At 53.3% G+C, this 25979-nt stretch overlaps 2 protein-coding genes across 3 annotated transcripts in view; one reads left to right on the top strand and one right to left on the bottom strand.

Moving 5' to 3' along the window:
• Positions 1-10866, top strand: part of MYH11 (myosin heavy chain 11) — a 67200-nt gene extending 56334 nt beyond the window's left edge. For both annotated transcript variants that reach the window (XM_063143368.1, XM_063143367.1), the window contains 7 exons: positions 1023-1151; positions 1769-1857; positions 2464-2587; positions 3537-3745; positions 4419-4527; positions 6071-6243; positions 10141-10866. In XM_063143368.1, coding sequence (XP_062999438.1) covers positions 1023-1151; positions 1769-1857; positions 2464-2587; positions 3537-3745; positions 4419-4527; positions 6071-6243; positions 10141-10285 — 978 coding nt within the window. In that variant the 3' untranslated portion in view covers positions 10286-10866. The remainder of the gene's footprint in view (positions 1-1022; positions 1152-1768; positions 1858-2463; positions 2588-3536; positions 3746-4418; positions 4528-6070; positions 6244-10140) is intronic.
• Positions 10867-12615: 1749 nt separating this feature from the next.
• On the bottom strand, positions 12616-24779 carry NDE1 (nudE neurodevelopment protein 1). The gene is made up of 9 exons (XM_063143601.1): positions 24596-24779; positions 20770-20894; positions 19177-19330; positions 17994-18142; positions 16376-16512; positions 16088-16267; positions 15483-15574; positions 13950-14077; positions 12616-12812 (listed from the first exon to the last, which is right to left on the bottom strand). The coding sequence occupies exons 2-9, from the start codon at positions 20856-20858 to the stop codon at positions 12716-12718; spliced, it is 1026 nt and encodes a 341-aa protein (XP_062999671.1). The 5' UTR covers positions 20859-20894; positions 24596-24779; the 3' UTR covers positions 12616-12715.
• Between the last annotated feature and the right edge of the window lie 1200 nt (positions 24780-25979).

Genomic DNA, 25979 nt, shown 5'->3' with positions numbered 1-25979 from the left:
CCCCCTCCGAGCTGGGTCAGACTGGAGGTTCATCCAGATCCCATTTCCCGCAGCGGCCAACCAGGTGCCTCTGAGAAGCCCACTAGGGTGGCTGGAAGGCAATCGCTTCTCCCCTGCTGTTTGTCTCCAAATATTTGGAGGTAGACTTCCTTAGACCATGGAGGTTCCATTAAGCGTTTTGCTTAAGAACATCCAAAGAGCCTGTCTGGACCAGACTGAAGGCCCGTCTAGTCTTGCATCCTGCTTCATAGAATCATAGAATAGCAGAGTTGGAAGGGGCCTACAAGGCCATCGAGTCCAACCCCCACTCAATGCAGGAATCCACCCTAAAGCATCCCTGACAGATGCTTGTCCAGCTGCCTCTTGAAGGCCTCTAGTGTGGGAGAGCCCACCACCTCCCTAGGTAACTGGTTCCATTGTCGTACTGCTCTAACAGTCAGGAAGTTTTTCCTGATGGACAGGAGCTTCCTCTCCTGTCCATCAACTTCTCTAATCCCCTTTGAAAGCCATGTAAAGGAATGCCCCCTGCCCCGCCATGTACCATGACTTCCTTTCATCCGCCATGAATCCATTGGAACCTTTTACTGAGCAAGACTCTCGGTCCATCTAGCCCAGTATTGTCAGCACTGACTGGCAGCCACGGCTCTCCAGGGTTTCAGGCCGGATTTCCCCCCAGCTCTGGAGGTGCTGGGATCAAACCCGGGACCTTCCGCTTGCAAAGACAGGGCTCTGCGGCTGAGCTACAGCCCTTCCCCTCCACTACCCATCAGTTCATTAGGCGACCTGAGGCCTCGTATGCCGAGGAGAGGAGAGAAGGGCTTCTCTGTATCCCTGCACCCGCCCATCTGGACTTCTATCATGCCCCCGGGCCTCTTTTTTTCCTGAGGCTCAGACTCCCTTCCTCAAAGCCGCCCATTGGGGAGGTTGTTAGTAAGTCAGATGTTTTATTAGCAACCTCTGGATCCAAAGGCTGATGAGATCCGGGCTCAGCCCTCTGCCCTTCTCTCCATCTGCACACGCAGGCTCAGATGAAGGACTTCCAGCGCGAACTGGATGATGCCCGTGCCGCCCGGGAAGAAGTCTTCGCCACGGCCCGAGAAAACGAGAAGAAAGCCAAGAACCTAGAGGCTGAGCTGATGCAGCTTCAGGAGGTGAGTCAGGCAGGAGGGTCCCCAAAGGGCATCTGGGCCCCACAAGAACATGGGCAGAGGCTGGGGCCCCCCGGGACCACCCCCCACCTACCTGCCCCAAATGGGATCCTCCACGCATCGGCTCCTCCCATTCTCCATTCCCACCCCACCTGTGTCGTGCCGGGGGACCATCTCGCTGTGGGGCTGGGGAACCTCTGGACTTCAGTTCCCATCAGCCCCAGCCCAGATGGCATGTGGTCAGGGATGATAGGAGCTGCAGTCCAACAGGGCATCGTGGGCAGCTCCCGTTGAGTTCTTACTGAAACCCAGAGCGGATTCACTGCTCCACTGACACTCCTGTTATAAACCCTGCTATGAACAGAGGTCTCCAAGGCCGGTCGGGCTCGTTCATGACCCTCAGGTGGCGACTGCCACGTGTGGATGGGTGGCAGTTAAGACCCACGGCCAGAACTTCCCTAGCGTCCCGAGACATGAAACGTTCACTTGTTGAGAGATTGAGTGAGGAGCGAAAGAAAAAGCGTGTGACCAGCCCAGACTCTGGCAGCGGCCGGCCGCCGCCTTCCAGGGCCGCCGCCTCTGCTCCGTTGCCTGAGAGGCCCTCTTGGTTTTTTCGACAGGATTTGGCGGCTGCGGAACGGGCTCGGAAGCAAGCCGAACAGGAGAAGGAGGACCTGGCTGAAGAGCTGGCAAGTTCTGCTTCCGGCAGGTGAGGGTTTCGTCGGCTGGGATTTGCGGCTCACTGGGGCCCCCGGCCCAGTTCTGCTATTCCTCTTTTAAACCAGTGATGCAACAGGTGCTTTACTCCAGGGGTGGGCAAACGTTCGGTGTGCGGGATCTGTGTCGTTTTCCCCTGAGCTCAGCCAGCTGGGGATGGGCGCAAAACAGTGACTCACGAAGGCGGGCATGGCGATGCAGAGCGAGGGTGCCTCTGGGCACGTGCGCAGCCCCAGGGTTTGTTTCCGTACCACAGCCGAACCTTGCACGCGCATAGCTCTGCTTTCTTGATTTCAGCAGCCTAGTTTAGGAGGGCGGGGTGTCTGGCTGGAGAGGGTCGCCCACTTTTGAGAAAAGGGCCTTCGAAATAAATGAGCACAGGTGGCGGTGGCAGCGATGGTCAGAATTTCTCCATCGCTTCTCCTCTGTGCAAACCCCAAAGTGGTTTCCAAAAGAAAACGATAAATACCACCAGCCAACGCGTGCGGCCATACTAGAGGCCAGTGGCTGGGGGACAGGCAAAACAAAACCCGTTCCAAGACGCGTTCCAAGGCCCTGCCATGCTGCGGGGATGACCTTCCCAACCCTCTGGCTTTAGGACGAGCCTTCAGGACGAAAAGCGGCGCTTGGAGGCGAGGATCTCCCAAATGGAGGAGGAGCTGGAAGAGGAGCAGGGCAACATGGAGGCCATGAGCGACCGCTTCCGGAAGGCCGTGCAGCAGGTACAGCCACGCCGTCCTTGGGGGGCAAAAAAACAAACCCGCCTCCTGTCAGCAATGGCTCATCAGAATTTTAAAAAACCTCTCAACTCTATGTGGACTGAGCGGGGGGCATAATCCCCCTCCTCCTCCCCCTCCTCCTCCTCCTCCCACTCCTCCTCCTCCCACGGCCGCCTCCTCCTCCCCCTCCTCCTCCTCCTCCCCCCACCGCCCACTCGTCTGCACTATCAACCCCCTGCTCTGTTTTAGTTTTTCCTTATCTTCCTTTCTTTTCAAATTCTCCCTCCTCCTCCTCCCCACCTTTCCTCTTTCGTTTTCTTTATTTTTCCTTTTTAAAAAAACACAAACGTAATGGGCAAATGAGCAGATGTGAAAGTGATCGGTGTAAATGGTCTAATAGGCGCGATGCAGAACTTGACCCCCGTCAGTGACTTGGAGGGCAGGATAGGAGGAGGCAGGGGTGGGAGTGGCGTGCTGCTCCTTGACATCCTTCCGGCATCATCAGCTTTATATTTGGGAAGGAGGGTAAAAAAAAGGAGAGAGAGGGGTGTGTGTGCTTTTTATGTTTTCTCATTTCCTTCTGACCAAAACGCAGCATTTGGCACTCTTAGCGGTGTCAAATGCTGTCTTGCAGCATGTCAAACTCACCAGGAACTGACCTTAGAGACTTTGGAATACTCTTCTGGAGATCATAACTTGATTATAGATTTTATAGCATGGTTGCCTTATTTCTCTCTCCCCCCCCCCCAGCCATTTTATTCCACTTTCCACTTTTTATTTGATTTTCTCTCCTTTCATGCACCCTGTGTGTATTTCACGTGGTGTGTGTTTTTATTTGTCATGCTGCTCATGGACCATTACACTAAGGGATTGTTTGGTCGATATCTATATAGCAGAACGCCTTTCCCTGAACAGGGGTTGAAGGCTGTTTCCCATTTCTTATTGATTTCAGTCGGAGCAGCTGAACAACGAGCTGGCGTCAGAGCGGGCCACGGCCCAGAAGAACGAGAGCGCCCGGCAGCAGCTGGAGAGGCAGAACAAGGAGCTGAAGTCGAAACTGCAGGAGATGGAAGGGGCCATCAAGTCGAAGCTCAAGGCCACCGTCACATCCCTGGAAGCCAAAATCGCACAGCTGGAGGAACAGCTGGAACAGGAATCCAGGTACTCCTGGCCGCTCCCGTGGTGGGGGAGGAGGGGGGAGGAGGGGGAGAATAGCGGAGGGCCTACATCATCATCATTATTATTATTATTATTTATTTATATAGCACCATCAATGTACATGGTGCTGTACAGAGTAAAACAGTAAATAGCAAGGCCCTGCCGCATAGGCTTACATTCTAATAAAATCATAATAAAACAATAAGGAGGGGAAGAGAAAGCAAACAGGCACTGGGTAGGGTAAAACTAGCAGTATAAAGTCAGAACAAAATCAAGTTTTAAAAGCTTTAGGAAAAAGAAAAGTTTTTAGCTGAGCTTTAAAAGCTGCGATTGAACTTGTAGTTCTCAAATGTTCTGGAAGAGCGTTCCAGGCGTAAGGGGCAGCAGAAGAAAATGGACGGAGCCGAGCAAGGGAAGTAGATAGCCTTTTTTTTTACTTTCTAAAATTCAGAATTCAAGCCAAACGGAACAAAAGAGCTATTGGAATGTCAGAATAATGGGGTGGAACTTAGCGGATTTTGCTCATCCCAAACTGAAAGACCTACAGGGCACCTTTTAGGAGTGGCTGGCTGTTCTCCTTTCCACGTTTTGGATCTTCCTGGTCTCCACTTCGCGTTCGCTCTGGCCGGCTTCATCTGGACGAGCACCTTTTAAACCTTTGTACCCAATTTTGCAGAGAAAAGCAAACGGCGGCAAAAGCCCTGCGCCAGAAGGACAAGAAGCTCAAAGAAGTCCTGCTGCAGGTTGAGGACGAGAGGAAGCAAGCGGAGCAGTACAAAGACCAGGTCCGTGGCCGGAGGCGTGGGAGGGCGGCGTGGGGCTTCGTCTGGGCCAGGGGGCGCGCGAGGGCAGCCGGAGCACACGGAGGCTCGGCCAGCCTCGAGGCCGTGGGCAAGCAGGCAGTGGGCCCGTTTAAGTGCTGTTGCGTTAACTTCACGTCAGCACATAAACTGAGAGTAACGATGACTCTTCTAGAAAAATAACCCAGCTGTCATCAGGGTTTCCCCACAATGAACCAGAGCTCAGTGATACTGTGGGAAATTCTGTCAACGGTTCCCTGTTCTTCCCTCCCCCTTCCCAGAATTACTTCCTTGCAGGGAAATGGGGATTGTGCCCCCATTTTTACTCTGGCTGAGAGCCCAGGACCAGGGAGTGACCGCCACCGCCACAACTCTGGCGACAGGAAAAGGCCACAGTTATCCTGTTGGTCCCATCAGTCACTGGCATCACATCAAAAAACTAGTCAGAAAACTTTCAGAAACTGGGCCTACCAACATATATCCACACGCCAACATCCGGAACATGCTTAGAACATGCTCAATTGTCAGGAAATTCCTGAATCATTAAAGACAGCATGACCTGGCAAAACCCGTCATGTACGACTAGAAAACCTGGCACGAGCGAGAAAAGAGGCAATAATGATTTGATTTGTCTACTGTTCAGTTGGCAGATGCCAGTTGGACGGTATACAAAACCACACGCAGCAAAATAACCCAAAATCAATATACAGCGGTGGTCTGTTTTGCTCAGCATCTCCTACACTGGCCGGCAGCCGCTCTCCAGAGGTGGCGCTTTCCCAGCCGTGTCCGGAGAGGCCAGGAACTGAACCCGGGACCTTCCACATCCCAAGCAGGGGCTCTGCCACTGAGTCACGGCCCCTCCCTTGAAATTCTAAACGGCCCTCCAGGGGGGGGGGTGTCCGCTTTTCTTCTAGTGCCTCCTGCAAGTTCTTGTGCTTAGGACAGCCGTCGGCAACCTCTGGGCACGTGGCTAGGATGAGCGCCTGCATTTCCAAACGCCCCGCTACCCCCCTGCCTGCTAGACGATCCACGTAGGCGGAGCTGGCAAGGGTGACGCTGGGCCCTTCTGCTCAGCGATGGAGCCAGGCTTCCTGCCCGAGTGGAGAGCTGTCCCTAGGACGGGGAGCCAGGCTGCAGGAGGAACACTGGCCAGGGCAGCCTAGGTCTTCCTGGAACTTGGCCAGCCATCCCTGCCGGAGTCTTGGGGGATTTGTTTTGTGACACTTCTATCCCAGCCTTCCTTCAAGGTGCTTGGGGCGGCCCACGGTTCCATCCTTGTGACAACCCTGTAAGGGCGGGGAGAGTGGCAGCGATTGGCCCAGGGTCACCCAGACAGCTCGGTGTTTGGGCAGGGGGCTGAACTCCTACCCCCTGGGTCCCAGGCAGATGTTCAAGTCTAATCCCCCACACACACCTTGCCGGGGCTAAAAGCAGGGCTTGGGGGAGCAGGCGGCCAGGCGGAGGGGTCGGCGGCCCCTTGCTCCCCTCCTCAGCTGCTGCCGCCGTCGTCGCCGCCTTTTTCCTCCAGGCCGACAAGGGCAGCTCCCGGGTGAAGCAGCTGAAAAGGCAGCTGGAGGAGGCGGAAGAGGAGTCCCAGCGCATGAACGCCAGCCGCCGGAAGCTGCAGCGGGAGCTGGACGAGGCCACCGAGAGCAGCGAGGCCATGAGCCGGGAGGTGGCCGCCCTCAAGAGCAAGCTCAGGTGGGTGCCTTTCGCCAGCAGCCTCCGCCGGCCTCCCACGACGCCGTAGAGCCAGCTTCCCCAACCGGGGGCCCTCCAGGTGTGCTGGACTACAACTCCCATAATCCCTCAACTGGGAGTTGTAGGCCAAACCATCTGAAGAGCCCCAGGTGTAGAGTCTGAGGAGAGGAGGACACAGACAGATGGAAGGGCACCTTCTCACCACAGCATCGAGTGATATTTTAACACCAATTAGAGGCGTGGGACGGAAGCGAAGAGGCGGCGTGTTTGGCAGGAGTTCACAAGAGTTCAATTATGGAACTACCTGCCACAAGGTGTGGTGATGGCCACCCATTTGGATGGCTTTAAAAGGGAGCTGGATAAGGCTATCCATGGCTACTAGCCCTGATGGTTGTGTGCTATCTCCAGTATCCGAGGCAGTAAGCCTGTGTCCCCCAGTTGCTGGGGAACATGGGTGGGAGGGTGCTGTTGCACCGTGTCCTGCTTTGCTGCTCCCTGTTCGACAGCTGCCTGGCGCCTGTGTGCACAGAGTGCTGGACTAGATGGACCCTGGGTCTGATCCAGCCTCTTCGGATGTTCTTATCCCTCGTTGACACCCAGGACTCCTCCCTGGACATGCCTGCACTTCGTGCTTCACCTGTGAAACCCACCGTCTGGCAACGCCTTTATGAATGTCACAAAAGAGTGCACAAGCTTTGGAGTTCTCCAGGAGTCTTCACCAGGCTGGAGGCTGAGCAAAGCAGGGGGTCAGGGAGGGGAAAAACTAGCAAGGATGATGTTGGAGGTCACAAGCTCTGCATGTGGTCCCAATCTCCAAACAGTGCCGACTCGAACTGGATTAGGCTCAATTAGGTGCAATGCCGGTTTCAGGACAGCACCCAGACAGTCGAGACAGACAGGCTGATCGCCCCCCCCCCCCCCCCCCGTTTTTGGGGATACATCCTTCATCCAGCAGTCACCAGATCTTAGCAAGGAATTGCCATCATCAGTACAAAAGACACGGTGGGGAGTTTCGAACATCTCTTGAAGTCAGCCATAAAACTCGCTGATGTGTTCTTAAAATGACGGTTTTTATTTATTAAAACATTTGTATCTCGCCTTATCTCACTGGGATCTCGGGGTGGCGTGCAGATAGCTACAAGCATTTGTTTTCTCTTAAAGTGAAAGCGGAGGGTCCCAGCTTCATTTCCAATGTTGACGCTGAGGAAGGGTTGGGTGGATGGGAGGGATGGAGCAAAAGCGCCACAGGCAGCTGCAGCTGAGCACCGCCACGGCTCTATGCTCCACAGTGCTGCAACCATGGCGCTCAACCCAGGACCCGTGCCAGGGCTGCCCTTTCGCCCGAACACCGGTACAGTGGGGGCTTGCCAGCTTTCGTGCAGCCCCCACCCCCTTTGAAAAGGCTCTCCGGAGGAGGCTCAATTACTGGCAGTAAAAGCTTGAACCTCAAATGGGCAGGGCATTTTGGCCCCGCCCACTGCTGGGATGGAACTTGGCCCTTAGGCTGAAAGAGGTTCAACCCCACCCCCACCCCAGCTTCTGGGATTCCAAATTCTAACAGATGTGCCGTAATCCAAACATGCTTGACTTGGGTTAGGAAACGAGATTCTGTTATTCCATCCCTGCCAGAAGCTGGAATAAGGCCCAGACTGTGTTGTGCAAGTTTAAAAAGTGGATGGGGACGACGTGTGGGTCCCGGGAGAGTAGGGAAAGGGTTGGAGCTCTGCGGCATCTCCAGGTTGGGCAGAGGAGACCCCCACCCCAGCTTAGCCTTCCTCAGCCTGGTGCCCTCCTGTTGTGGTTGGACTACAACTCCCATGATCCCCAGGCTGGCTGAGCTAGGCAGACCAAGGATCTGACTCTGCACACAGCGAGGTTCTGTCCTGCTGCCGGTCTTGAAGTCAGAATGCAGCGGAGACAGAGAGGGGGGCGTTTGGTTGCCACCTCGAAGGGGAACGCCGTGAATTTTTAAAGGCCGATTTTACTTCTGGGAAGTGAGCCCGTGGGGAGTATCGCCTTCGGCTAACTGGTCGGGATGCTTCTCTCTTTCAGAGGGAACCCAGAGCCTCCGCAGTGACTGAGCAGGTACCACGCCTTCCACGCTGCAGTCTGCTTGTGTCCCTGGTTCCCTTTTTGTCCCAAATAAATCCATGTGAGATTTCTGCAAACTGTGAAGGCTTGGATATCTAGATGTCAGCGTCTTGTCCCAAAAGAGACAAATATTACAGATTTTGCTTTATAACATCCCTCCCTCCCTCCCTCCCTTCCTTCCTTCCTTCCTTCCTTCCTTCCTTCCTTCCTTCCTTCCTCATAATCTTGCTCTTAAAAGTTACATTTCTCCATTTCACGAAATGCTGGAGTTTCTGGCACATTTGCTTCCTCCTTCCCCTCAGTTAGAGCATCATATTTAAACTAACTACCTTTGCAAACCACAAAGCGATATGCTGCGTAGGACCAGAAAGGCACAATTACGGGTACAACTAATAATATGAATGTATCATGATGCATATGAGCGTTCCGCAATTGGGCTGCCTTTGGGGAGGAACTGGCTTGCTTGACAGCTCTGATGCACAGCGCCAGAACTGGGAGCGAGCTGTGGGTGGATTTGGCACCAAACGCAATCCCACCATTTTGCCTTAAGGCCTAAAAAACGCAATTAAAAAGGGAGAGGGGTTTTTAGGTTGCTGAACGCTGCCCTCTCCAGCGCTTCTCCCTCCAGACAGTCACCGCAGTGAAGCGCCCAGCGAGGGTTCTCCAGCCGCTCGGCTGGAACTTGCTTGGACCCATCCAGCTCCTTCCTCCTCCTTCACCCACAGCCTGCAAAAACCACTTTCCCAAGCGACGGATCCGCTCACGTTCTGTAATATTTGTAGATTCTCTTTTGCCGGAACCGCCCCCGCCCTGCTCTGGCTTTGCTGCTGCTGCTGCTGTTGCTCCAGATACTTTTAAAGATCGCCTCCTCTCCTAGCACCTGCGTTTTACCCACCACCTCAGCCAGCCTCTCCTCTTTCTGACCAGGACTGGGGTGACCCCAACTGTTTCATTCCATTTAAGTCTACTCTTTGCCCGCCCTCCACCCCCCCCCCCAGGGGGTACCATAAAACTAGAGAAAGACAAGCAAAAAGATATTATAGAGCTGGAAAAAGGGGCAACTCAAATTATCAAGCGGCTGGAGCATCTCTCCTAGGAGGGAAGGTGGCAACAGCTGGGATTGTTTAGTTTGGAAAAAAGGAGGCTAAGGGGAGACATGATAGAGGTGCACAAAATGATGCCTGGTGTGGAGAATGTGAAGAGGCAGGCATTTCCCCCCCTCTCTCAAAATACTAGCGGAATGCAGATGGGTGAAAGAAACGTCCTCCTTCACACCATGCATAGTTAACTTATGGAACTCACTACCACAAGATCCGGCCCCGAGCTTAGATGACTTTGAAAGGGAGATGAGAGATGTCAAGAGCCCCAATGGCTAAACAGAACCCCCCCTCGGTAGAGGCGGTATCGGTCACGGGAGGGCCCCCGCTGCCTTCAGCCCCTCCTTGTGGGATTCCCAGAAGTACAAGGCTCGCTGCTATGAGAAGCAGGACGCTGGGCCTTACAGCCCCATCCTTTGGTTCTTAGCAACCACTCATCTAGAGGCAAACAGGCAACCCAAGAGTTGCCATTTGAGTGCTGGATCTCAGTTGGCCCACCGAGAGATGGTTTTGGATCCTTTGCGAGGAAAGGGGCCGGGCGCCCCGTCCCCCCGGGAAGAAGACAGGCCAAAGGGGTGTAGCTGGCTTGTGAACTAGAGACCCTCAACTCTTCTCCGCCCTAAAGCTTTGACCTTCCCCCACCTTCAAAGGGAACCTCGCGAAGGAGCTGCGGCTGGAACCTGATGCCTCTTTTCCCTCTTTACCGCAGGCGTGGGAACGAGCCAGCCGCCTTCGCCCCCTCGCGCCGATCCGGTGGCGGCGGGCGGCGTGTCATCGAAAATGCTGCCGAAGGCTCCGAGGAGGAAGCAGACGGCCGCGACGGCGATTTCAACGGAACAAAAGCCAGTGAATAATAAAACGCCACGCTTGCTGATTTTAAAGCACTGAAACCCAAAAATAAAAGAATGACGATAATAATAAGGGAGGGGGGGTGATTGTAGCACTGTATGCTGCTTTATTTATCCTAGAGCCACAGACCCCCACCTCATGACAATGAACCGAGCACAGCCGCCTTTTACTCCGGTGTACACACCAACACTCTTCGCTGTTGCGGAACGGCTTTTCCCCCCAGGAGTTCTTTCAGAGCAGCTCTGCTTCACGGAGGGGAAAAGGCAACGCTCTTGGTGTGACCAGAGCCAAACGCCTGGGGGCCCCGGGCGTGCCAGCCGCAAGACGGCGCCCACCCAGCCGGGGGCTCCTTCCCTGATGCTGCCGCTGCCCCTTCATTCCCCCTTCCTACTCAGTCCCCCCCCCCTTTTTCTTCCTGGGTCCTGCACCCCCAGCGCCACACAGTTCACAAGACCAAAGTGCCTTTCTTAGCCATGTCTTTTTGGGGGAGGGATGGGGGGAGGGAATGAAGAAAGAACACACCAGCTGTTATTGTTTCAGAGGAACTTTGTGCTTAACACACACGAATAAAGGTCTATAAAATCAATGGGGCTGTTGTGGAGTCTTGTTGGGGCGACGTGTGCAGGGCCACCCTGGACACGCTCCGTGGCCCAGCTGTCAGCGGGAGCTCAAGCGCTTGTCTGTCCTCACAGAGGACTAGGGGCTTGCTCCCTGCTGGGACGTCCTAACAGGAAAGCTCTGTTTGCACCCGGTTCCACGAGAGCCTGCCCCCCACGACGGACTCCCTGACTTCGCTTCTGATGGGGCAGGCGTGCTGATTTAGCACTAAGCTGTACAAAGTGAGGAACAATTCTGCTCCCTCCTCCCACCCCAGAAAAGGGTTTCCTGAACATTTGGGAGGCTTCAGGTGGTGGGTGAATTTCATGACTATAGTAGGGCAGCCTTCTAGGACTACAATGCCCAGCGTGCCTCAACCAGAAACGTCAGGAAGACAGCAGGCTGGGCGAGGCTGTTCCAGGGCTCTGGCTACAAAGACAGGGGTCAATGGTAGTCCTGGCACCACGTCCCCCCCCACCCCCCCATAGGCACAAAATGCCACTTTATCCATAGGAGTACTGCAGCCTCCATTGGGGGTGACACCATTTCCAGATCTAAAATTCTGCCGTCAACAACCCTGTATACTTTACTCTCGAACCCACACCAAGACTACTGAAGAAGTGTAGGCTGGAAAAAAATTAGTTGTCTGTTTATTGCATTGGGGCTAGGTTGAGTTAGGGTTCCTTTAGTAGATTCGACATCAGCTACTTTTGACCTTCCCAAAACTTAAACTGCACACCAGTTGGTGCTTCTACGATGTAAAGAAACACCAAGTCACAATCCCGGAGGAATCCGGCCCATGTAGGCCCAGTTGAAACAAAGACGCCGTTGAGCAAAAGACTTCCATTCCATCTCAACTGAGCCCGTGAACAGACGCTCCTGACATCTAGAAAGATTTTAAGACAAAGGTCCTCCATTTATGCAATGCAAACTGCTGCTTCTTACAAACACAGCTGAGAACGGCCTTTAGAGACCCAAATGTTAAAACCTCTTAACATTATTAAATTTAAAACCAAAGCCAAGAAATCTGCTGCATCCTTGCATCAGATTAAGAACGTCTGTCTCTGCGGTCAAAAAATAACAATGCAGGCCTTCCTCGTTTTTAAAACTTCTGGCTGGCTTCACAGAAGTTTGCTTTAGGGTTTAAAAGTCCATTCTCGAAGCACCAGCAGAAAAGCGAAACCAGGTGCGCTCGGATTGCAGGAAGCTCTTAACCAAAGGAGCCGAAGAGCGGGGCACGGCTATCGGCGGCAGAGATTAAAATCCTCCAGAAGGAAATCCTCGAAGGTGCCGGCAGGTAAACCCAAGTTCATGCCACAGGAGGGCCAGCTGTTTCCATCCACAGAAGGCGACGTTCTTCGCTCGTCAGCAATCCTGAAGCAGCCGCTCGCTCCACCAACTCGATTTTGTGACTAGATCCGTGGCTCAAGAGCTCTGGCTTCTGCCCCAAGGATGGCTCTCAGACACCGACACCCACCAGGAAGTCTTCAGCTAGTTTTGTAAGCTAGAGCAGTCCCAGGGGCAGATTTAAGGAGGTCAGTTTATCCTCGTCCCCTACCGAGTCCTGGGCCTTGTCGTTGCTGGCTGCACATCTGGGCCTCCTGTTGCGGTTTCGCTGTACCTCAGCACCACCAACGACAACAGCTGGGTGGGATGCAAGGCCGCTCCATCTCTCTGGGCACAGCCCCCTCCCCACGATTCTCTCCTCCCTCCTCCCCTCCCTCCCTCCCTCCCTCGGCCACAGGTGAGTGGGCCAGGACTGGGCGTTGGTGTCCCGTTAGAAACTGACAGAGGAGCAGGCCTCTGTACGACGGAGAACGCCTTGGCCTCGCCGTCCCTCAGAGGAGCATCTGGACGACCCCTTGGGGAGGAAGGCCTCCCGGTCCGGCGAGGTGTGATGGTCGCGGCGGCCCCAGATCCAGTCGCTTGGCCATCCTGTAGGAACAGCAGGGCGGGGGAGGCATTACTGTATGAACGCAGAAGCAGGTCAGGCTTGGGAAGGCAACCCAGTGTGCTCCAGAGGCGTTGGACGGCAACTCCCCTAAACCCAACCAGCACAGCCGACGGTCATGGCTTGTAGCCCAAAACAGCTGGACGGGCAACAATTCCCTAACCTCTGGATGGAGAGTTAAGAGAACAGGAAGCAGCAAATGTATTTTGTGGTTTAACTGTTGTGAACCGCCTGGAGACCTTTGGCGACTGGACGGTATAGGAATATGATTAATTTATTTTAAAAAATGAATTCAAAGGATAGGTAGAAATGTTAGTGGTCACCAACAGCGTTCTAGCCCTCATTGTTTTGATGGAGGCGGCTGATCAAGCAGGAATGGATTTTAGTTGCACTTCCAGTGAGAAGGTTTGGGGTGTCCGCTTTGCCCAGCTCTGCCCCTTAATTCCTGCTGCCCCCCAGTGCCCCCACTTAGATGGGGCTCCTGACCTGGGATTTCAAGATGGAGCCACCACAGGCCTGCGGTTTGGGGGGCCTCTCCCCTGTGCCCTTTTCTCTCCTTAGCTACGCTTCAGGAAGGCACCAGAACCCTTCTTTGTGAGAGGTTTAAGCCCCTTTGTCTTATGGAGAAAATGGAAGGTTGAACGCGAGACTCCAGGGTGGAAAGAACGCAGCGCCTGGACAGGGAGAATGAAAGGGACGGGTAGCGTGCTGAAGACAGGCGAGAGGGAGAGCGCTCCTTCACATAATGCAAAAGCCACTTATGGAACTCATTGCTACAAGAGGTGGGGATGGTTTGGAAAATCTCACTGTTTCAAACCACTACCTTACATCTTAACTTAGCCTTCCCCAACCTGGTGTCCTCCATCCTGTGTAGGACTACAATTCCCAGCAGGGCTGATGGGGGCAAAATCTTGCAGGAGGGCCTAGCTGGCCAGCACCCTGAACAGCAGGACACCTGCTAGGAAGTTTTGCTACAGGTCTCATGTGAAGGTAATATTAGCAACAGGAACTCCACACCACAACGGTGGCTGGGCAAAGCATGCTGTCCGCATTTGTTGCATCAGATTAAAAATTTCTGTCTCTGTGTTAAAAATAAGAATAAGTGGAAGGCAAGGACTCACCCTTGGGGAGCGTAGGGGCTTCTCAGCTGCCGCTCAAAGGCTTCTACGCCCAGGCAGACTGGTGTGGTTCGGTACGGAGCCTGGCTATACACAAAGTTTCGACAGGAGGCCAGCTTGGATTCCAGCGCCTAGGAGCAAAAGCAACGTTTCTGTCAATATAGAACACCGGGCGAGGAGGGTCAGCGATCCCGGTCCTTAAATCCCCCCTGCGGGGGGTTCTGAAATGGACCTCAGGGCCGGCGTTTCTACCGGTCTGACGGGCTAGACGGCTCCCAGACGTGTCGCCCAGGGATTCTTGGCTAGTCTGTGTAAACTGCCCAGAGAGCTTCAGCTATGGGGCGGTATACAAATGTAAATAATAATAATAATAGTCGTCTGCTTCCGCAGCCATCACCCGGGAGATTCTTGCTTGTGTGCATGGAATGCAGAAGCAGAAATTTGTTTAGGAAAAAAACAGTCCTGCCTGGGTGTGTGTGTGTCCCCTCCCCTCCCCTCCCCTCCCCTCCCCTCCCCTCCCCTCCCCTCCTGCAAACAGCACCTCAACACTCCGCACTGGAAAAGCTGCAGATGCAAATCTTTTGACCCAATCCGGCAGGGGGCTTTCCTGCACCAAAATGAACAGAGGGAGCTGCACAAGAACTTCCCCCGGACCGGGCCCTTGTGTCTCCTCATTCTCCATCATTCTCAATATCTCAGGAAACTGAAGGCAAGGCCCCAAATTCAGTTCCCCCATGGTCCTGTTTTCGAGACGGAACTGGCCGAGAACGAAGAGGGATAAACGAGCCACTGGAAGCGAAGGCCGCTCCCCGCCGTTGCTTAGAGAGCAAAGCCCAGCCCAAGATCATAGAACAGTAGAGTTGGAAGGGACCTTTAAGGCCATTGAGTCCATCCCCCTGCTCCAAGTGATATCTCCAGGAGCGGTCAGCACCTGGGAACTCCCACGCCAAGCCAGACCCCTGAGGAATGCCTCCTGCCCCCGCCTTGAAGGCTGCCTCATTGCGCATCTAGCCCAGTATTGCCTGCCCTGGCTGGCAGCAGCTCTCCGGTAGAGAAGAGTTATTTCGCATCACTCGCACCCTGATCCCGTTACCTGGAGCTGGTGAACTTCCTGCATCAAATGCAGGGGCTCAAGCCCTGAGCGACAGCCCTCAAGAACTAAACACCCGCAGCAGCGCCAGTTGCCAGCCCTCACTTAAAGCTTTCTCCCAAAAAGGAAGGTCTTCCTCATAGGATGACACGCGAACCCAATAGCTGAAACTCTCTGGACCGTTCAGAAGGCAAAACTTTAAACCAGAAAATATAGTAACATAGTCAAATATATTATGAAAACCCTCAGATTAAAAACAGAATTAAAACCAAAGTAAAGCCAGCATCAATGCAAAGATCTAGGGGAAAATGCGATTATTTCTTAAAAAACAAAACAACTTGGAAGACAAAAAACCAAAGCCTAGAAAAATTAGAAGGGCTTCGCCGGGCACTGAAAAGACCGGTGTGTTTTCACCTCCCTCGTTCTGCCCAGCGCAGGTGACTCACCCCAACTTTGCGGAGCAGGTCCCCCACGATGTTGAGTGCCGATATCCGCGCTGCTGGTGTCAGGGGCGTTGCGCTGTAGCCGTCCTCAAAGCCTTGAGAAAAAGGTATTTCTATTTACATGGTGCAAATCCCGAGTGAGTTGCTATGTATGTTCCCCAAGCAGAGAAACAGGTGCAGAATGCAGCTTCCTATGAATATTAGTTTCCTCCCCAAATATTATTTTTTGCATTGTTATTAAGGAGCAAATCCTCAAGGCTGTAGGGGGCAGTTTCAAAAGGTCTCAGAAGCGGTTCTCTTCTTGCCAACTCTTACACCTCTGCAGCTTCCTTTTAAGGAGAGGTTAACGGTTTGCAAAAGTCCCAGGGCAATAATAGACAAAGTCATATTTCATTTTGGCTTCTTTTCCATCCTACAGTCATTTACATCCTGGCTGAATTCCCAGTTCATTGCATTTATTTAAGCCACATTAAAGTACACTAAAGCACATTGCATGGCTACTACTTTACCTGCTTTGCTCCACACAACTTGGCTATGAAAAAGTACCCCAAATAAAAGAACTGAAAAGGACCCCAAGGTGGAGGGAGGAATTAAAATGCTCCTCTCACCTCTCCGGAATGTTCCTGGGGTGCTCATTCCAACACCAGGCCCCCGACGGGCCGAGGGAGTGGAAGGCCCAGATAGCGTCGCTTGCACAGCTGTATCCATCCGCTCCGATTCCAGCGCCGCTTCTGCCGAGGCCCTGGGCTTCTCCTGCTTCTGCTGCACAGCAAGCTCTTGACGCAGATCTAGAAGGAGGAAGGGAGCACGCAAGGCGGTGATACCCTGGGGGGTGGGGATGGGGGGGAGGGAGTGGAAATGTCTCAAACAAACAAACAAACAAGGCCTTAGCTAACCTCTGGCTTCATCTTTCAGTCGCTGCACCGACTCCAAGAGATTCTCCTTCTCGTCCAGCTCGCTCTCTAGGAACGCATTTCTTTCAATGGCCTGGTTCATCCGCTGCTCAAAATCTTCTAAAGACATTATCGTGGCTCTGGGAAGAGGACAAGGTCAGAATTAGCTTGCTGGCAACCAAAAAATGTGACAGGGTTGGATTAGGAAGACCTGGGTTCAAATCCCCATCCAGATGTGGAGGTAGAACAGTAGCACACGAGTGTTGTGAATGGTAAAGAGTCAGTGTGAGAGTCAGTGTGGTGTAGGGGCTAGAGTGCCAGACTGGGAGTCGGGAGATCCGGGTTCTAGTCCCCACTCGGCCATGGAAACCCACGGGGTGACTTTGGGCCAGGCACAGGCTGTCAGGCCAACCCACCTCACAGGGTTGTTGTCGTGAGGATAAAATGGAGAGGAAGAGGAGGATTATGTATGCCGCCTTGGGTTCCTTGGAGGAAAAAGGCGGGATATAAATGCAATAATAAATAAACAAAAATAAAAGGGGTGTATTATTCCTCCTCCTCCTCCTCCTCCCTTTTCTCGCTCGTGGTGGTTTTTCTAGACAGACATGACGGGCTTAGAATCATAGAATAGCAGAGTTGGAAGGGGCCTACAAGGCCATCGAGTCCAACCCCCTGCTCAATGCAGGAATCCACCCTAAAGCATCCCTGACAGGTGGCTGTCCAGCTGCCTCTTGAAGGCCTCTAGTGTGGGAGAGCCCACAACCTCCCTAGGGAACTGGTTCCATTGTCGTACTGCTCTAACAGTCAGGAAGATTTTCCTGATGTCCAGCCGGAATCTGGCTTCCTTTAACTTGAGCCCATTATTCCGTGTCCTGCACTCTGGGAGGATGGAGAAGAGATCCTGGCCCTTCTCTGTGTGACAAGTCATGCTGTCTTTTACTGATTCGCTAATTTCCTGACTGTTGAACATATTTTAAATATGACTGCTTTCTGGATGTCGGTGTGGATATTAGCCCTACAGCCAAAGTCCTCAGGGGCAACATGCATAATAATATATGTGGGGAAAACAATGATAAAACACATTAAAAGAATTGTAAAACTTTTTAAAGTAGCAACAATATTTTTAAATAATTTTAAATTAAAAGGCAAATATCCTAGCAGCTAAAACACAGGAAAATGATTTTAAAACGCAGCATTAAACATTTCATTGAAAATAAAAAGCAGCAGCAGTTAAAAGTTCTTTTTAAAGGGCTGGGAGAATAGAAAGGTGTTTGCTTGACACTGAGAAGTCAAGAAAGTGGGTGCCAGGCGGATCTCAAATGGGAGGGCTTCCACAATTTGGGGGCCGCCACAGAAAAGCCTTGCTCAAGAGCAGCCAAACAGAGATCTTTGGCTATTTTGGGGTACAGCCATGTAATGAATGAAATGAAGAGGTGGTCCTCTAGATACCGTGGCCCCAAGCTGTGAGTAACCCCAAGGTAGCCCTCCTTGAGCCAAACAGGGTCACCCAGGCTGGATTGCTGCAACCTGGACTAAAGGAGAAGCTGCCATATGTGTCCGGAGCCCAACTCCTACAAGGGTCAAAGGGGGAGGGGCAGCCCTTTCCAGACGCAGCGGGTACCTCTTTGCCCTTTCCAGGTCGTCGTTGGATTGCTCCAGCTCCCGGATGTACTTCTGCAGCTGGTCCTTGATGGCTCTCGTCTGGCCCAGCTCTTCCTCCAGGGTGGAGATCTGCTGGTAGCCCTCGGAGTGCTGGGCCGTGATCTTCTCCTACGCAAAACAAAGCCAGAGCCAAAGAATCAGCCACGCAGGTCCTCCGCTGACTGAGCCAGACGTTTCTACACATGCAACCGGCAGGAAATTGGTGGTGGTGGGGGATTGGGCAGATGGAAACTGACGTCACGGCGCAACAGCTCGCTCCACCTCTAGGTCAGGCGAAGACCCTGGGGCTACTGAGAAGGGCTGTAGGCAGCACAGAGCCATCTGGAAGAGCAGCCAGGGATAGTCTCCTCCGACTCCTCCAGGAATTTGCCCATGAATTTGCTTTGAATCCTGGTGGCCCTTAAGCACCGGGCTTTATGCGTCGTGGCCGGGCTGGCACTGCACTGCACTGCCCAGCAGCCGGTTCCCACACAAAGTCAGGAAAGGCTCCGGGGGTGGGGGGAGAGCCCCCTCCTGTCCTTCCCAAATCCGCCCCTCCTGGCACCCCTCAATCCCCTCCAAAGACAACGAGGCAGGTCCCATTGTGTTGGGGACACACGTTCCAAAGCCCAGAGCGAGGGCCGGCTGCCTTTCCATGCGGAGGTCACGGACTCCGCAGCCGGACGGGGGACACGGCGTGCACTGGGTGGTCCTGGCAGCCTCTGGTGTGCCAGAATCTGGGCCACCGGCACGTCGTCGGAGCCCGTCCACCCCCTTCCAAAGCCGGCCCCTGGCCTGGCCTGGGCTTCCCGTACCCCCCATTGTAACCGAAAAGCAGCTGAGCAGAGCATCAATAGCGCCTCTGTCTCGCTGCTCCCGGGCTGTCGCTGCGTCCCATCCCCCGGCTTGCTTGAATGAACAAATGAAAGAGCTGCTTGTCCAGTGACGCCTCTGTCAAGTTCTACCCAGCAGCGGGGTGGAGAACCATATACCCGTGCTTCTAAGCATAAGCATTGCTTCCGGCCCAAGTATTTCCACCCAATTCCAGAGTCTTGTCCAGCGGGGCAGAAAGGAAACAGCCCCCTCCCCCTCCCAAGTATGGGGCGTCTCCAGCAGCCTGCTGCTTCCGAAGCTGGAAGCTCCCTGCAGCTCCTCTCAGTCACCTTAACGGACTCGACCTCCACCCGCAGCCGGTTGTTCTCGGACAGGAGGTCTCTGTTCCGGGACTCCAGCTGCTGCAGCTGCATCTCCAGCTCGGCTTCGTATTCCCGGCTCCCTTCCTGGAACTCCCGCAGTTCCTCCTGGGCACTCTCGGCGCTGAAGGGCAAAGACCGGCATCGTTTAACTCGCAACCTTAGACAGGCTCAGGAGGACTTAAGAACAAGGGCTGGAGGGCGCTCCCTGCAACGGGAAATCTATAATTCTGCGGTCTGGATTCTGCACCAAGAAAGAGCTGGATTCTGCAACCTGAAGATATTATGCAAGTGCAGGAAGGGCCTGAGGCCTTCTCTGGCAGAGGCACAGTGGTTTAGCCAACCATGGCGCGGGGAAAGGAGCTTCACCTCTGACCACTGCAAATCCTGCTTGGTCCCTTGGCATGGGCCCAAACCATGTTCAAGCACCTATCCACAGACACACAAGCAAGAAACTTGCTCCATAGTGGGTGGAGCAGAATTCCGGTCTCTCTCTCTCTCTCTCTGTGTCTCTCTGTGTGTCTCTCTCTGTGTGTCTCTTGGGTGTCCATGTGCTCCTGGCACACAGATAATACAAGCTCTGTTGTATTACTGCAGTCATCAGCCATAAAGATAATAGAGCATAAAAGCCCAAGTTAAAACAGACAAGACGTATCTAAACTTGCAGCTGAAGCCGCAGCCCTTCTCTCTGGCCTCTCCATGCAAGGGAAGGGGCCGTGGCTCAGTGGCAGAGCCCTTGCGTGGCACCCCGGCGTCAACAGGGAGCACAGGAAAACCTCCCACCTGAAACCCTAGAGAGGTGCGGCTACCAGTCTGTGTTGACAATACTGGGCTAGACGGACCCAGAGTCTGACTCCACAGAAGTCCGCTTCCTAGGCGCCTAGGGGCTACCACCTCAACTCCAGTAGCAATTTATCCCGAGAAGCAACACACTGTGCCGTGCCGGCTGAAATCTCCTTGGCTCTCAAAGAAACCACCAGGCCGAAGCCCGCACCTGCACGCAGCGGGCACGGACGGAGAGCCGATTGATTGGTTGCGTTTTTATACCACCCAATAGCCAAAGCTCCCTGGGAGGTTCACAAAAATACGAGCCAGGGTTTTGCTGTCCTCCATCTGCCTCACGCCCAGTGGTTGCATGAAGCCACCCGACTTTAACGAAGGGAGGATCAGCAGAAGCCAGCGAACAGCCAAGGCGGCCACAGTCATGCCAGCCTGGCACAATTTGTCACTCACAAGAGCTGGACGCAACCCTGGAGGTGATCTGTCAGGAACCCCCACCCCGCACCCCTCTCCCAATTTCCCCAGTCCTAGACCGGTGATGTACACGGGAGGTTTATCCAGACGCTTCTGGGTCATCCAATGGCTAGGCGCCATCACCAAGGGAAAGCAGCTCAGCCCTCGCCCTTGGCCACCCCCCCCCCCCATGCTCCTTTCTCCTGGGACGCTGCCGCGCGTTGGCAGCCCGGCCTCGCAAAGCGCTACTCAGCTCCCAGAGGCGGCTCACGGGGGGGGGGGGGGGCAAACTCCTGCCTGAATCCCAGGAAGAAATCCACGTGCATTTACCATTGTTTATATTTTGCTGCCAGCTCCTTCCAGTAATTCCGCTCTTCTTCCACGGAGCCAGACGGTTTTCTCTCCGCGTCGTCACTCATTGTTGAAGTGCTCTAGCAACGCACTAGCATCCTTTCCTGGGGTGGGAGGAGAGAATACGGATGAGAAACGCTTCCCTTGCGCCCTTTAGTAGCCTGTGTGTTGAACCTTCTTGCAAATTGTTGCCCGGGCTCAATTCAAGGAATTGCTCTCAGCCGTTACAGCTTAGGGCCTGGCTGCGTCCGGGACCTCCCGTCTCGCGAAGAATTGGGCTGTTAAGACCTGCAGGCGAGGCTTTTCTGAGGACGTCGTCACTTGCAGAGTCCGGCCTGTGAGGGCTTGCTCCTGCATCACTCCCAAAGTGCAACATGCGCACTCTCTCTCTCTCTCTCTCTCTGAAGTTACAATGGGTCTCCACACATCTCTTAACTCAGCCTTTTAAAAGTGGTTTTAGCAATGTCATTCTTTTCAATGGTGGATTACTACTTTTCATGTTCTATTTCATTGCATTTATTACATTTCTACACTGTCCAAAACTCTCTGGGAGGCTGACAAAAGATTAAAAGCCGTAAAAATACAATATTGTACAATAAATATTGTACTAAAAACAAATAATTTCTGAGCCAGATACTAAACAAACCTCTGGATACATGGAATCACAGCTGGTGCTCTGCCTTGAACCAGGTCTGATGCTTTTATCCCTATAAACTTTGCGTGTGTGTGTGTGATGAACTTAAAATTTACATTTAAACTGGACTTTTCTTGACATGGCTATTTTTTTTAATCTGCTGTTGGCAAGACTTCCCCCTCCCCCCGCCCTCTTAAAAATTGCACTGTAAACTAAATTTACAGTTCCTCTTTCCGTTTTGCTCAGCCCTATCTGTGTTTCAAGCTGCTGAATTAAAAAGGAAGACGTTCAGGGAGGCAAAACAACTCAGAAGACAGCTGGGCAGCAAGTGATGCCAGACACTGAAAGTGCGCCGAAGGGTTCTGGAGAGGCCGGGAACAAGGAGAGGCCGAGCGTGACGTGACGCCAGCGCTGAGGAACGCAAGCCAGGCCTGCGTGCTGCAGGCAAAACAAGCGTCTCCAAAACGTGGCAAAGGGAGGTGGGGTAAAACTCATCGCTTCGCCGTCCGTCCGTTGTGAATGTCAGCTTGAGGAGCCAGGAGGCACGCGGAGACCTCACTCTGGCTACCTCCAAAAGGAAGTGGGGCCCTTCCCAAAGCCAATTACAAATTCCCTTAGCAATTTCATTAACGACGGCTCGGATCCCTCCTAAGCCTCTGGTGCGGAAAGAAGGAAGGGACATACGAGATCCTTGTGATATGGGTCGGGATACAAATGCCTTAATAAATAAGTTAATAATAAATATGGAGCTGGCACATCCTGGGTGTCCCCGGCCCAGTTACTGTCTCTCAGCCTAACCTGTTGTGAAGATGAAACAGGGAAGGGGAAAAGCTTTTGTGTCTGAATCTTGTGGCACCTTAAGGACTAACACATTTGTTATGGCATAGAATAAATTCAATTAGAATGAATTAGCAAAGAATAAATTCGATTCTATCTCCTCCAGCTTGAATAGGGATAAAGGTGGGTTTTTTTTATGTCATCCCATGTGCTAATTACTTTAGTCAATGTCAGAATGTTTGCATTATCAGCAACAACTGTAGTGTGAATGGCCACTGTTAATAAAACGATTGCTACAGCCTGTACTTGCTGTATTTCCTTTCCTTCTGACCTCACTGTTTACAACCCTCCCCTCCATCCACCCCCCCTCCCAATACCTGTAACCCAGGATGACATTTCATGTAGTTGCTGAAGTTGGGCTGTCACACATCTTGAAGACTAGACATATGGGAATAGTATATTGCACCCGGGAATTTACTCCACTGGAAGTATATACATGTCCAGTTTGTTGGTAGTGTGGTGCAGTGGTTAGTCTAGGGATGGGAAGACCCAGGCTCAAATTTGGAAACGATGCTCTTCGCATGAAGCTCAGCCTAATCTACCTCACAGGGCTGTTGTGAGGATAAAACGTGGTGAGGACCATTTGGAAGAAAGGCAGGATATTAAATAAATAAATATTGCAAACTGATACGCCTGGCCTTTCGATTATTAGCCTGGAAAGTGATTTCCACAGGATTTCTAGTAATCTGCACTTAAGAACAAAGGTCATTCCCAGCCCCCACCCCGACAAAATACCCTTAATAAACCCCACAAAAGACCCATATATTCCCAAGGACTCCACCAAGGACTTCCCCTGGAGCCTGATCTGTCATCAAGGCAAAAAGCGATCACAGACCAAGAGCCCTTGGCGGCCCCAACGGCCACCACGCGTGAGGCTGGTTTCCTTCCTCTAAGTAGAACAGCTGATGACAGACGTTAGGAGAACCAGTGAGTCATAGAGGAACCGGAAGTTTTGGTGGGTGGCGACCAGGGCTGGGAGGATGCAGGAGGGAGACAGAGAGAGAGAGAAGAGTCCCACTTGCTTCTCCACTCCAGCAACAAAGTCCAATTTCTCTGCTCTCTAAAACAATCAGTATTGTTTCATGTTTAGCACGAGGCATAATGTCAACGTTCCCCAACCTGTGGCCCTCAAGACGGGTGGGAGTACAGCACCTGCCCTGGCTGAGAGTGATGGGTATTGTAGTGTAACCCATTTTGAGGGCAGTTAAGTTGGGGAAGGTTGCATTACTGGTGTCACTGTGTACTTGATTGTTTCATATGCAGAAACACTTTTGTGGGATGCGGACGCTTGCGAAACAAACCAACAGTCTCCGGTGAGCCATTCCGGCTCCACAGCAGCCCGCTGTTCAAAAGACGAGGATTCTGGGTTTTCTCCCCCGCACACAAGCCCCCCCCCCGTTTGACGGCCTCTGTGCCTCCTAGGAGAAAGCGCAGCGCGGGCCACGAAAGCGGTCCTGGCAGGGCGCCATGAACCCGCATGCCAGACTCCAGAGTGATACAGAACTTTCCCCCAGACACAATCAAGGGGGCGCGGCGGTGCCCACACTTCATTCAGACCCAGGTGAAAGCCGCCTCCCTAAAGTTAAGGACAGGAAGAGAGACCCAAACTCCACAGCTACATCTGGGAGAGAAGCCTGGTTGGAAAGAGCCTCAAATAGGGGCAGCAGCAGCAGCAGCATTACGATTTCTTATCAATAAGGGAGTTCTTGAAGGTTTAAAACAGAGTAAGGAAAATTCCCCAGAGTCAACTATTCAGCTCCTCTCAGCCCATGGAGAAGTTGCACCAAAAACGCCCCCGCCTTTCTCTCGAGCAGCCCCACCCCATCCCCGCGGGCAAAGGTGGCCTTCCGGGACCCCCCTCTCTCTTCTCCCCCCCCCCCCCCGTGGCCAGCAGCAGAAGGCGATGATGATGATGATGATGATGATGATGGAGATGGAGGTCTCCTCCTCCTCCTCCCCCCCCCCGTCCCAAGGGGGATGCCCACCCCCCAAAGCCCTGGGAAGCCCCGCCCAAGCACAAGGTCCGGCCAGAGCGGCCCAGGCAGGTGAGCCGGCCAGAGAAGGCAGCTGTGCCCCCAGCCCAACGCCCTCCAGCCCCATGAGCTGTGCTGGCTGAGGTTGATGGGAGTTGTAGTCCAAACACCTCCGGAAGGGGGCCCACGTCAGAGTCAAGCTGAGCCCCGGGGAGGCTACGGAGTTGGGGGGTTGCACAGAAAGTGGACCGGGGGGAGGAGCCCGGCCGGCCATGGGATCCAGCCCCCCTCCTCCTCAAGGGTGCGGGGCGCCCCCCCATCCCTGCCCCCGGGGGATGCCCGGCCCCACCGAGGCGCTCACCGTGGCCCGGGGGCGTCTGGCCGCTGCTCCGTCCGCCGAGGCTGCCGCGAAGTCGCCGTCCCCCGTCCGAAACATTACAACCAGGCTCTGCGCGGCCTGCCATTGGCTGGCGGTCACGCGGCTCCGCCGAGCTCCTCCAATCGGCGCCCGTGGAACGCGCCTCTTGGAACGTTGAAACTTTTGTATCTTTCCTCGCTCTTCTGGTTTTTTTTTCAATGAGTTGTTTGCAGACCCGGGAAAGGGGGGGGGGGGCGAAGAAGGGGCCGCAGGCAGGCAGGCAGGCAGGCTTGGGGGGCCCAGCAGAGGAGCGGCCCGTTGGGGGCAGGCGGGGGCAGGGGGGCAGCAGCAGCAGCAGCAGCAGCACAAATGCCCCTCCCCTCCCTTCCTCCCCGGGCGGGGCAGCACGAAACGGAAACGACACGTGCAAGGATCCCCTCCCCCCTCTCTCCCTCCCCCCTTAATCTGCAACCACAAGAGACCCTTGTTTGCAGTCACTTTTACTATTTATATCCTGCTTTAGAGATGTTCGGGTCAAATCTACACCACGTGTTGTTGGTTTTGGGTTTTTTGTTTAGAAAAGTCAGAACAAATATTTACAAAAAGAGAAAGAGAAACTTCACAGACATGGCCCCAAAGACGGCAAAGGGTCTGGTGGCACTTTAAAAGGCAACATATTTAGGGCACAATCCTAGACAGAACAAAGGCCTACAGCTGCCACCATTTCCCAGCTGGCCTTCTGGCAAAAAGGACAGTGATAGTTATCTTAACGGTTGACATTCACAAGATGCCGTTGAGTGTTTGCAACGGTAAGCAGATAATCCGATGGCGAGGTGTGTTTCTGTTTGTTTTCCCCATGACATTGCCTAGTTCAAGAAGTTGGTTGAAGTGATTTCCAACAGATTTCTGAATACGGCCATTCCTGATGTCACATTTGTATCAATAAGGCGTCCCTGGAGAAACCCCAAGCAGGACACAAGCAGCACCGTCAAACCCATGTTCCCCAGCAACTGCTGTACATAGGCCTACTGCCTCTGATTATTGGAGTTAGCACATAGCCAACAGGACTATTCATTTTATTTATTTATTTTTATACCGCCCAATAGCCGAAGCTCTCTGGGCGGTTCACAGAAATTAAAACCATTAAGAACATAATAAAACATCCAACAATCTAAAAACCCAAATACAAAATACAATATAAAAAGCACAACCAGGATAAAACCACACAGCAGAAATTGATATAGGATTAAAATACAGAATTAAAACAGCAAAGTTTAAATTTATGTGTTAAAATACTGAGAGAATAAAAAGGTCTTCAGCTGGCGACGAAAGGAGTACAGTGTAGGCGCCAGGCGGACCTCTCTGGGGAGCTCATTCCACAGCCGGG

The sequence above is a fragment of the Elgaria multicarinata genome, chromosome 17 (genome assembly GCF_023053635.1).
Source record: "Elgaria multicarinata webbii isolate HBS135686 ecotype San Diego chromosome 17, rElgMul1.1.pri, whole genome shotgun sequence".
Classification (NCBI taxonomy): domain Eukaryota; kingdom Metazoa; phylum Chordata; class Lepidosauria; order Squamata; family Anguidae; genus Elgaria; species Elgaria multicarinata.
Note: the sequence above shows the minus strand (reverse complement) of the source record. Positions and strands in the feature narration are given on the sequence as shown.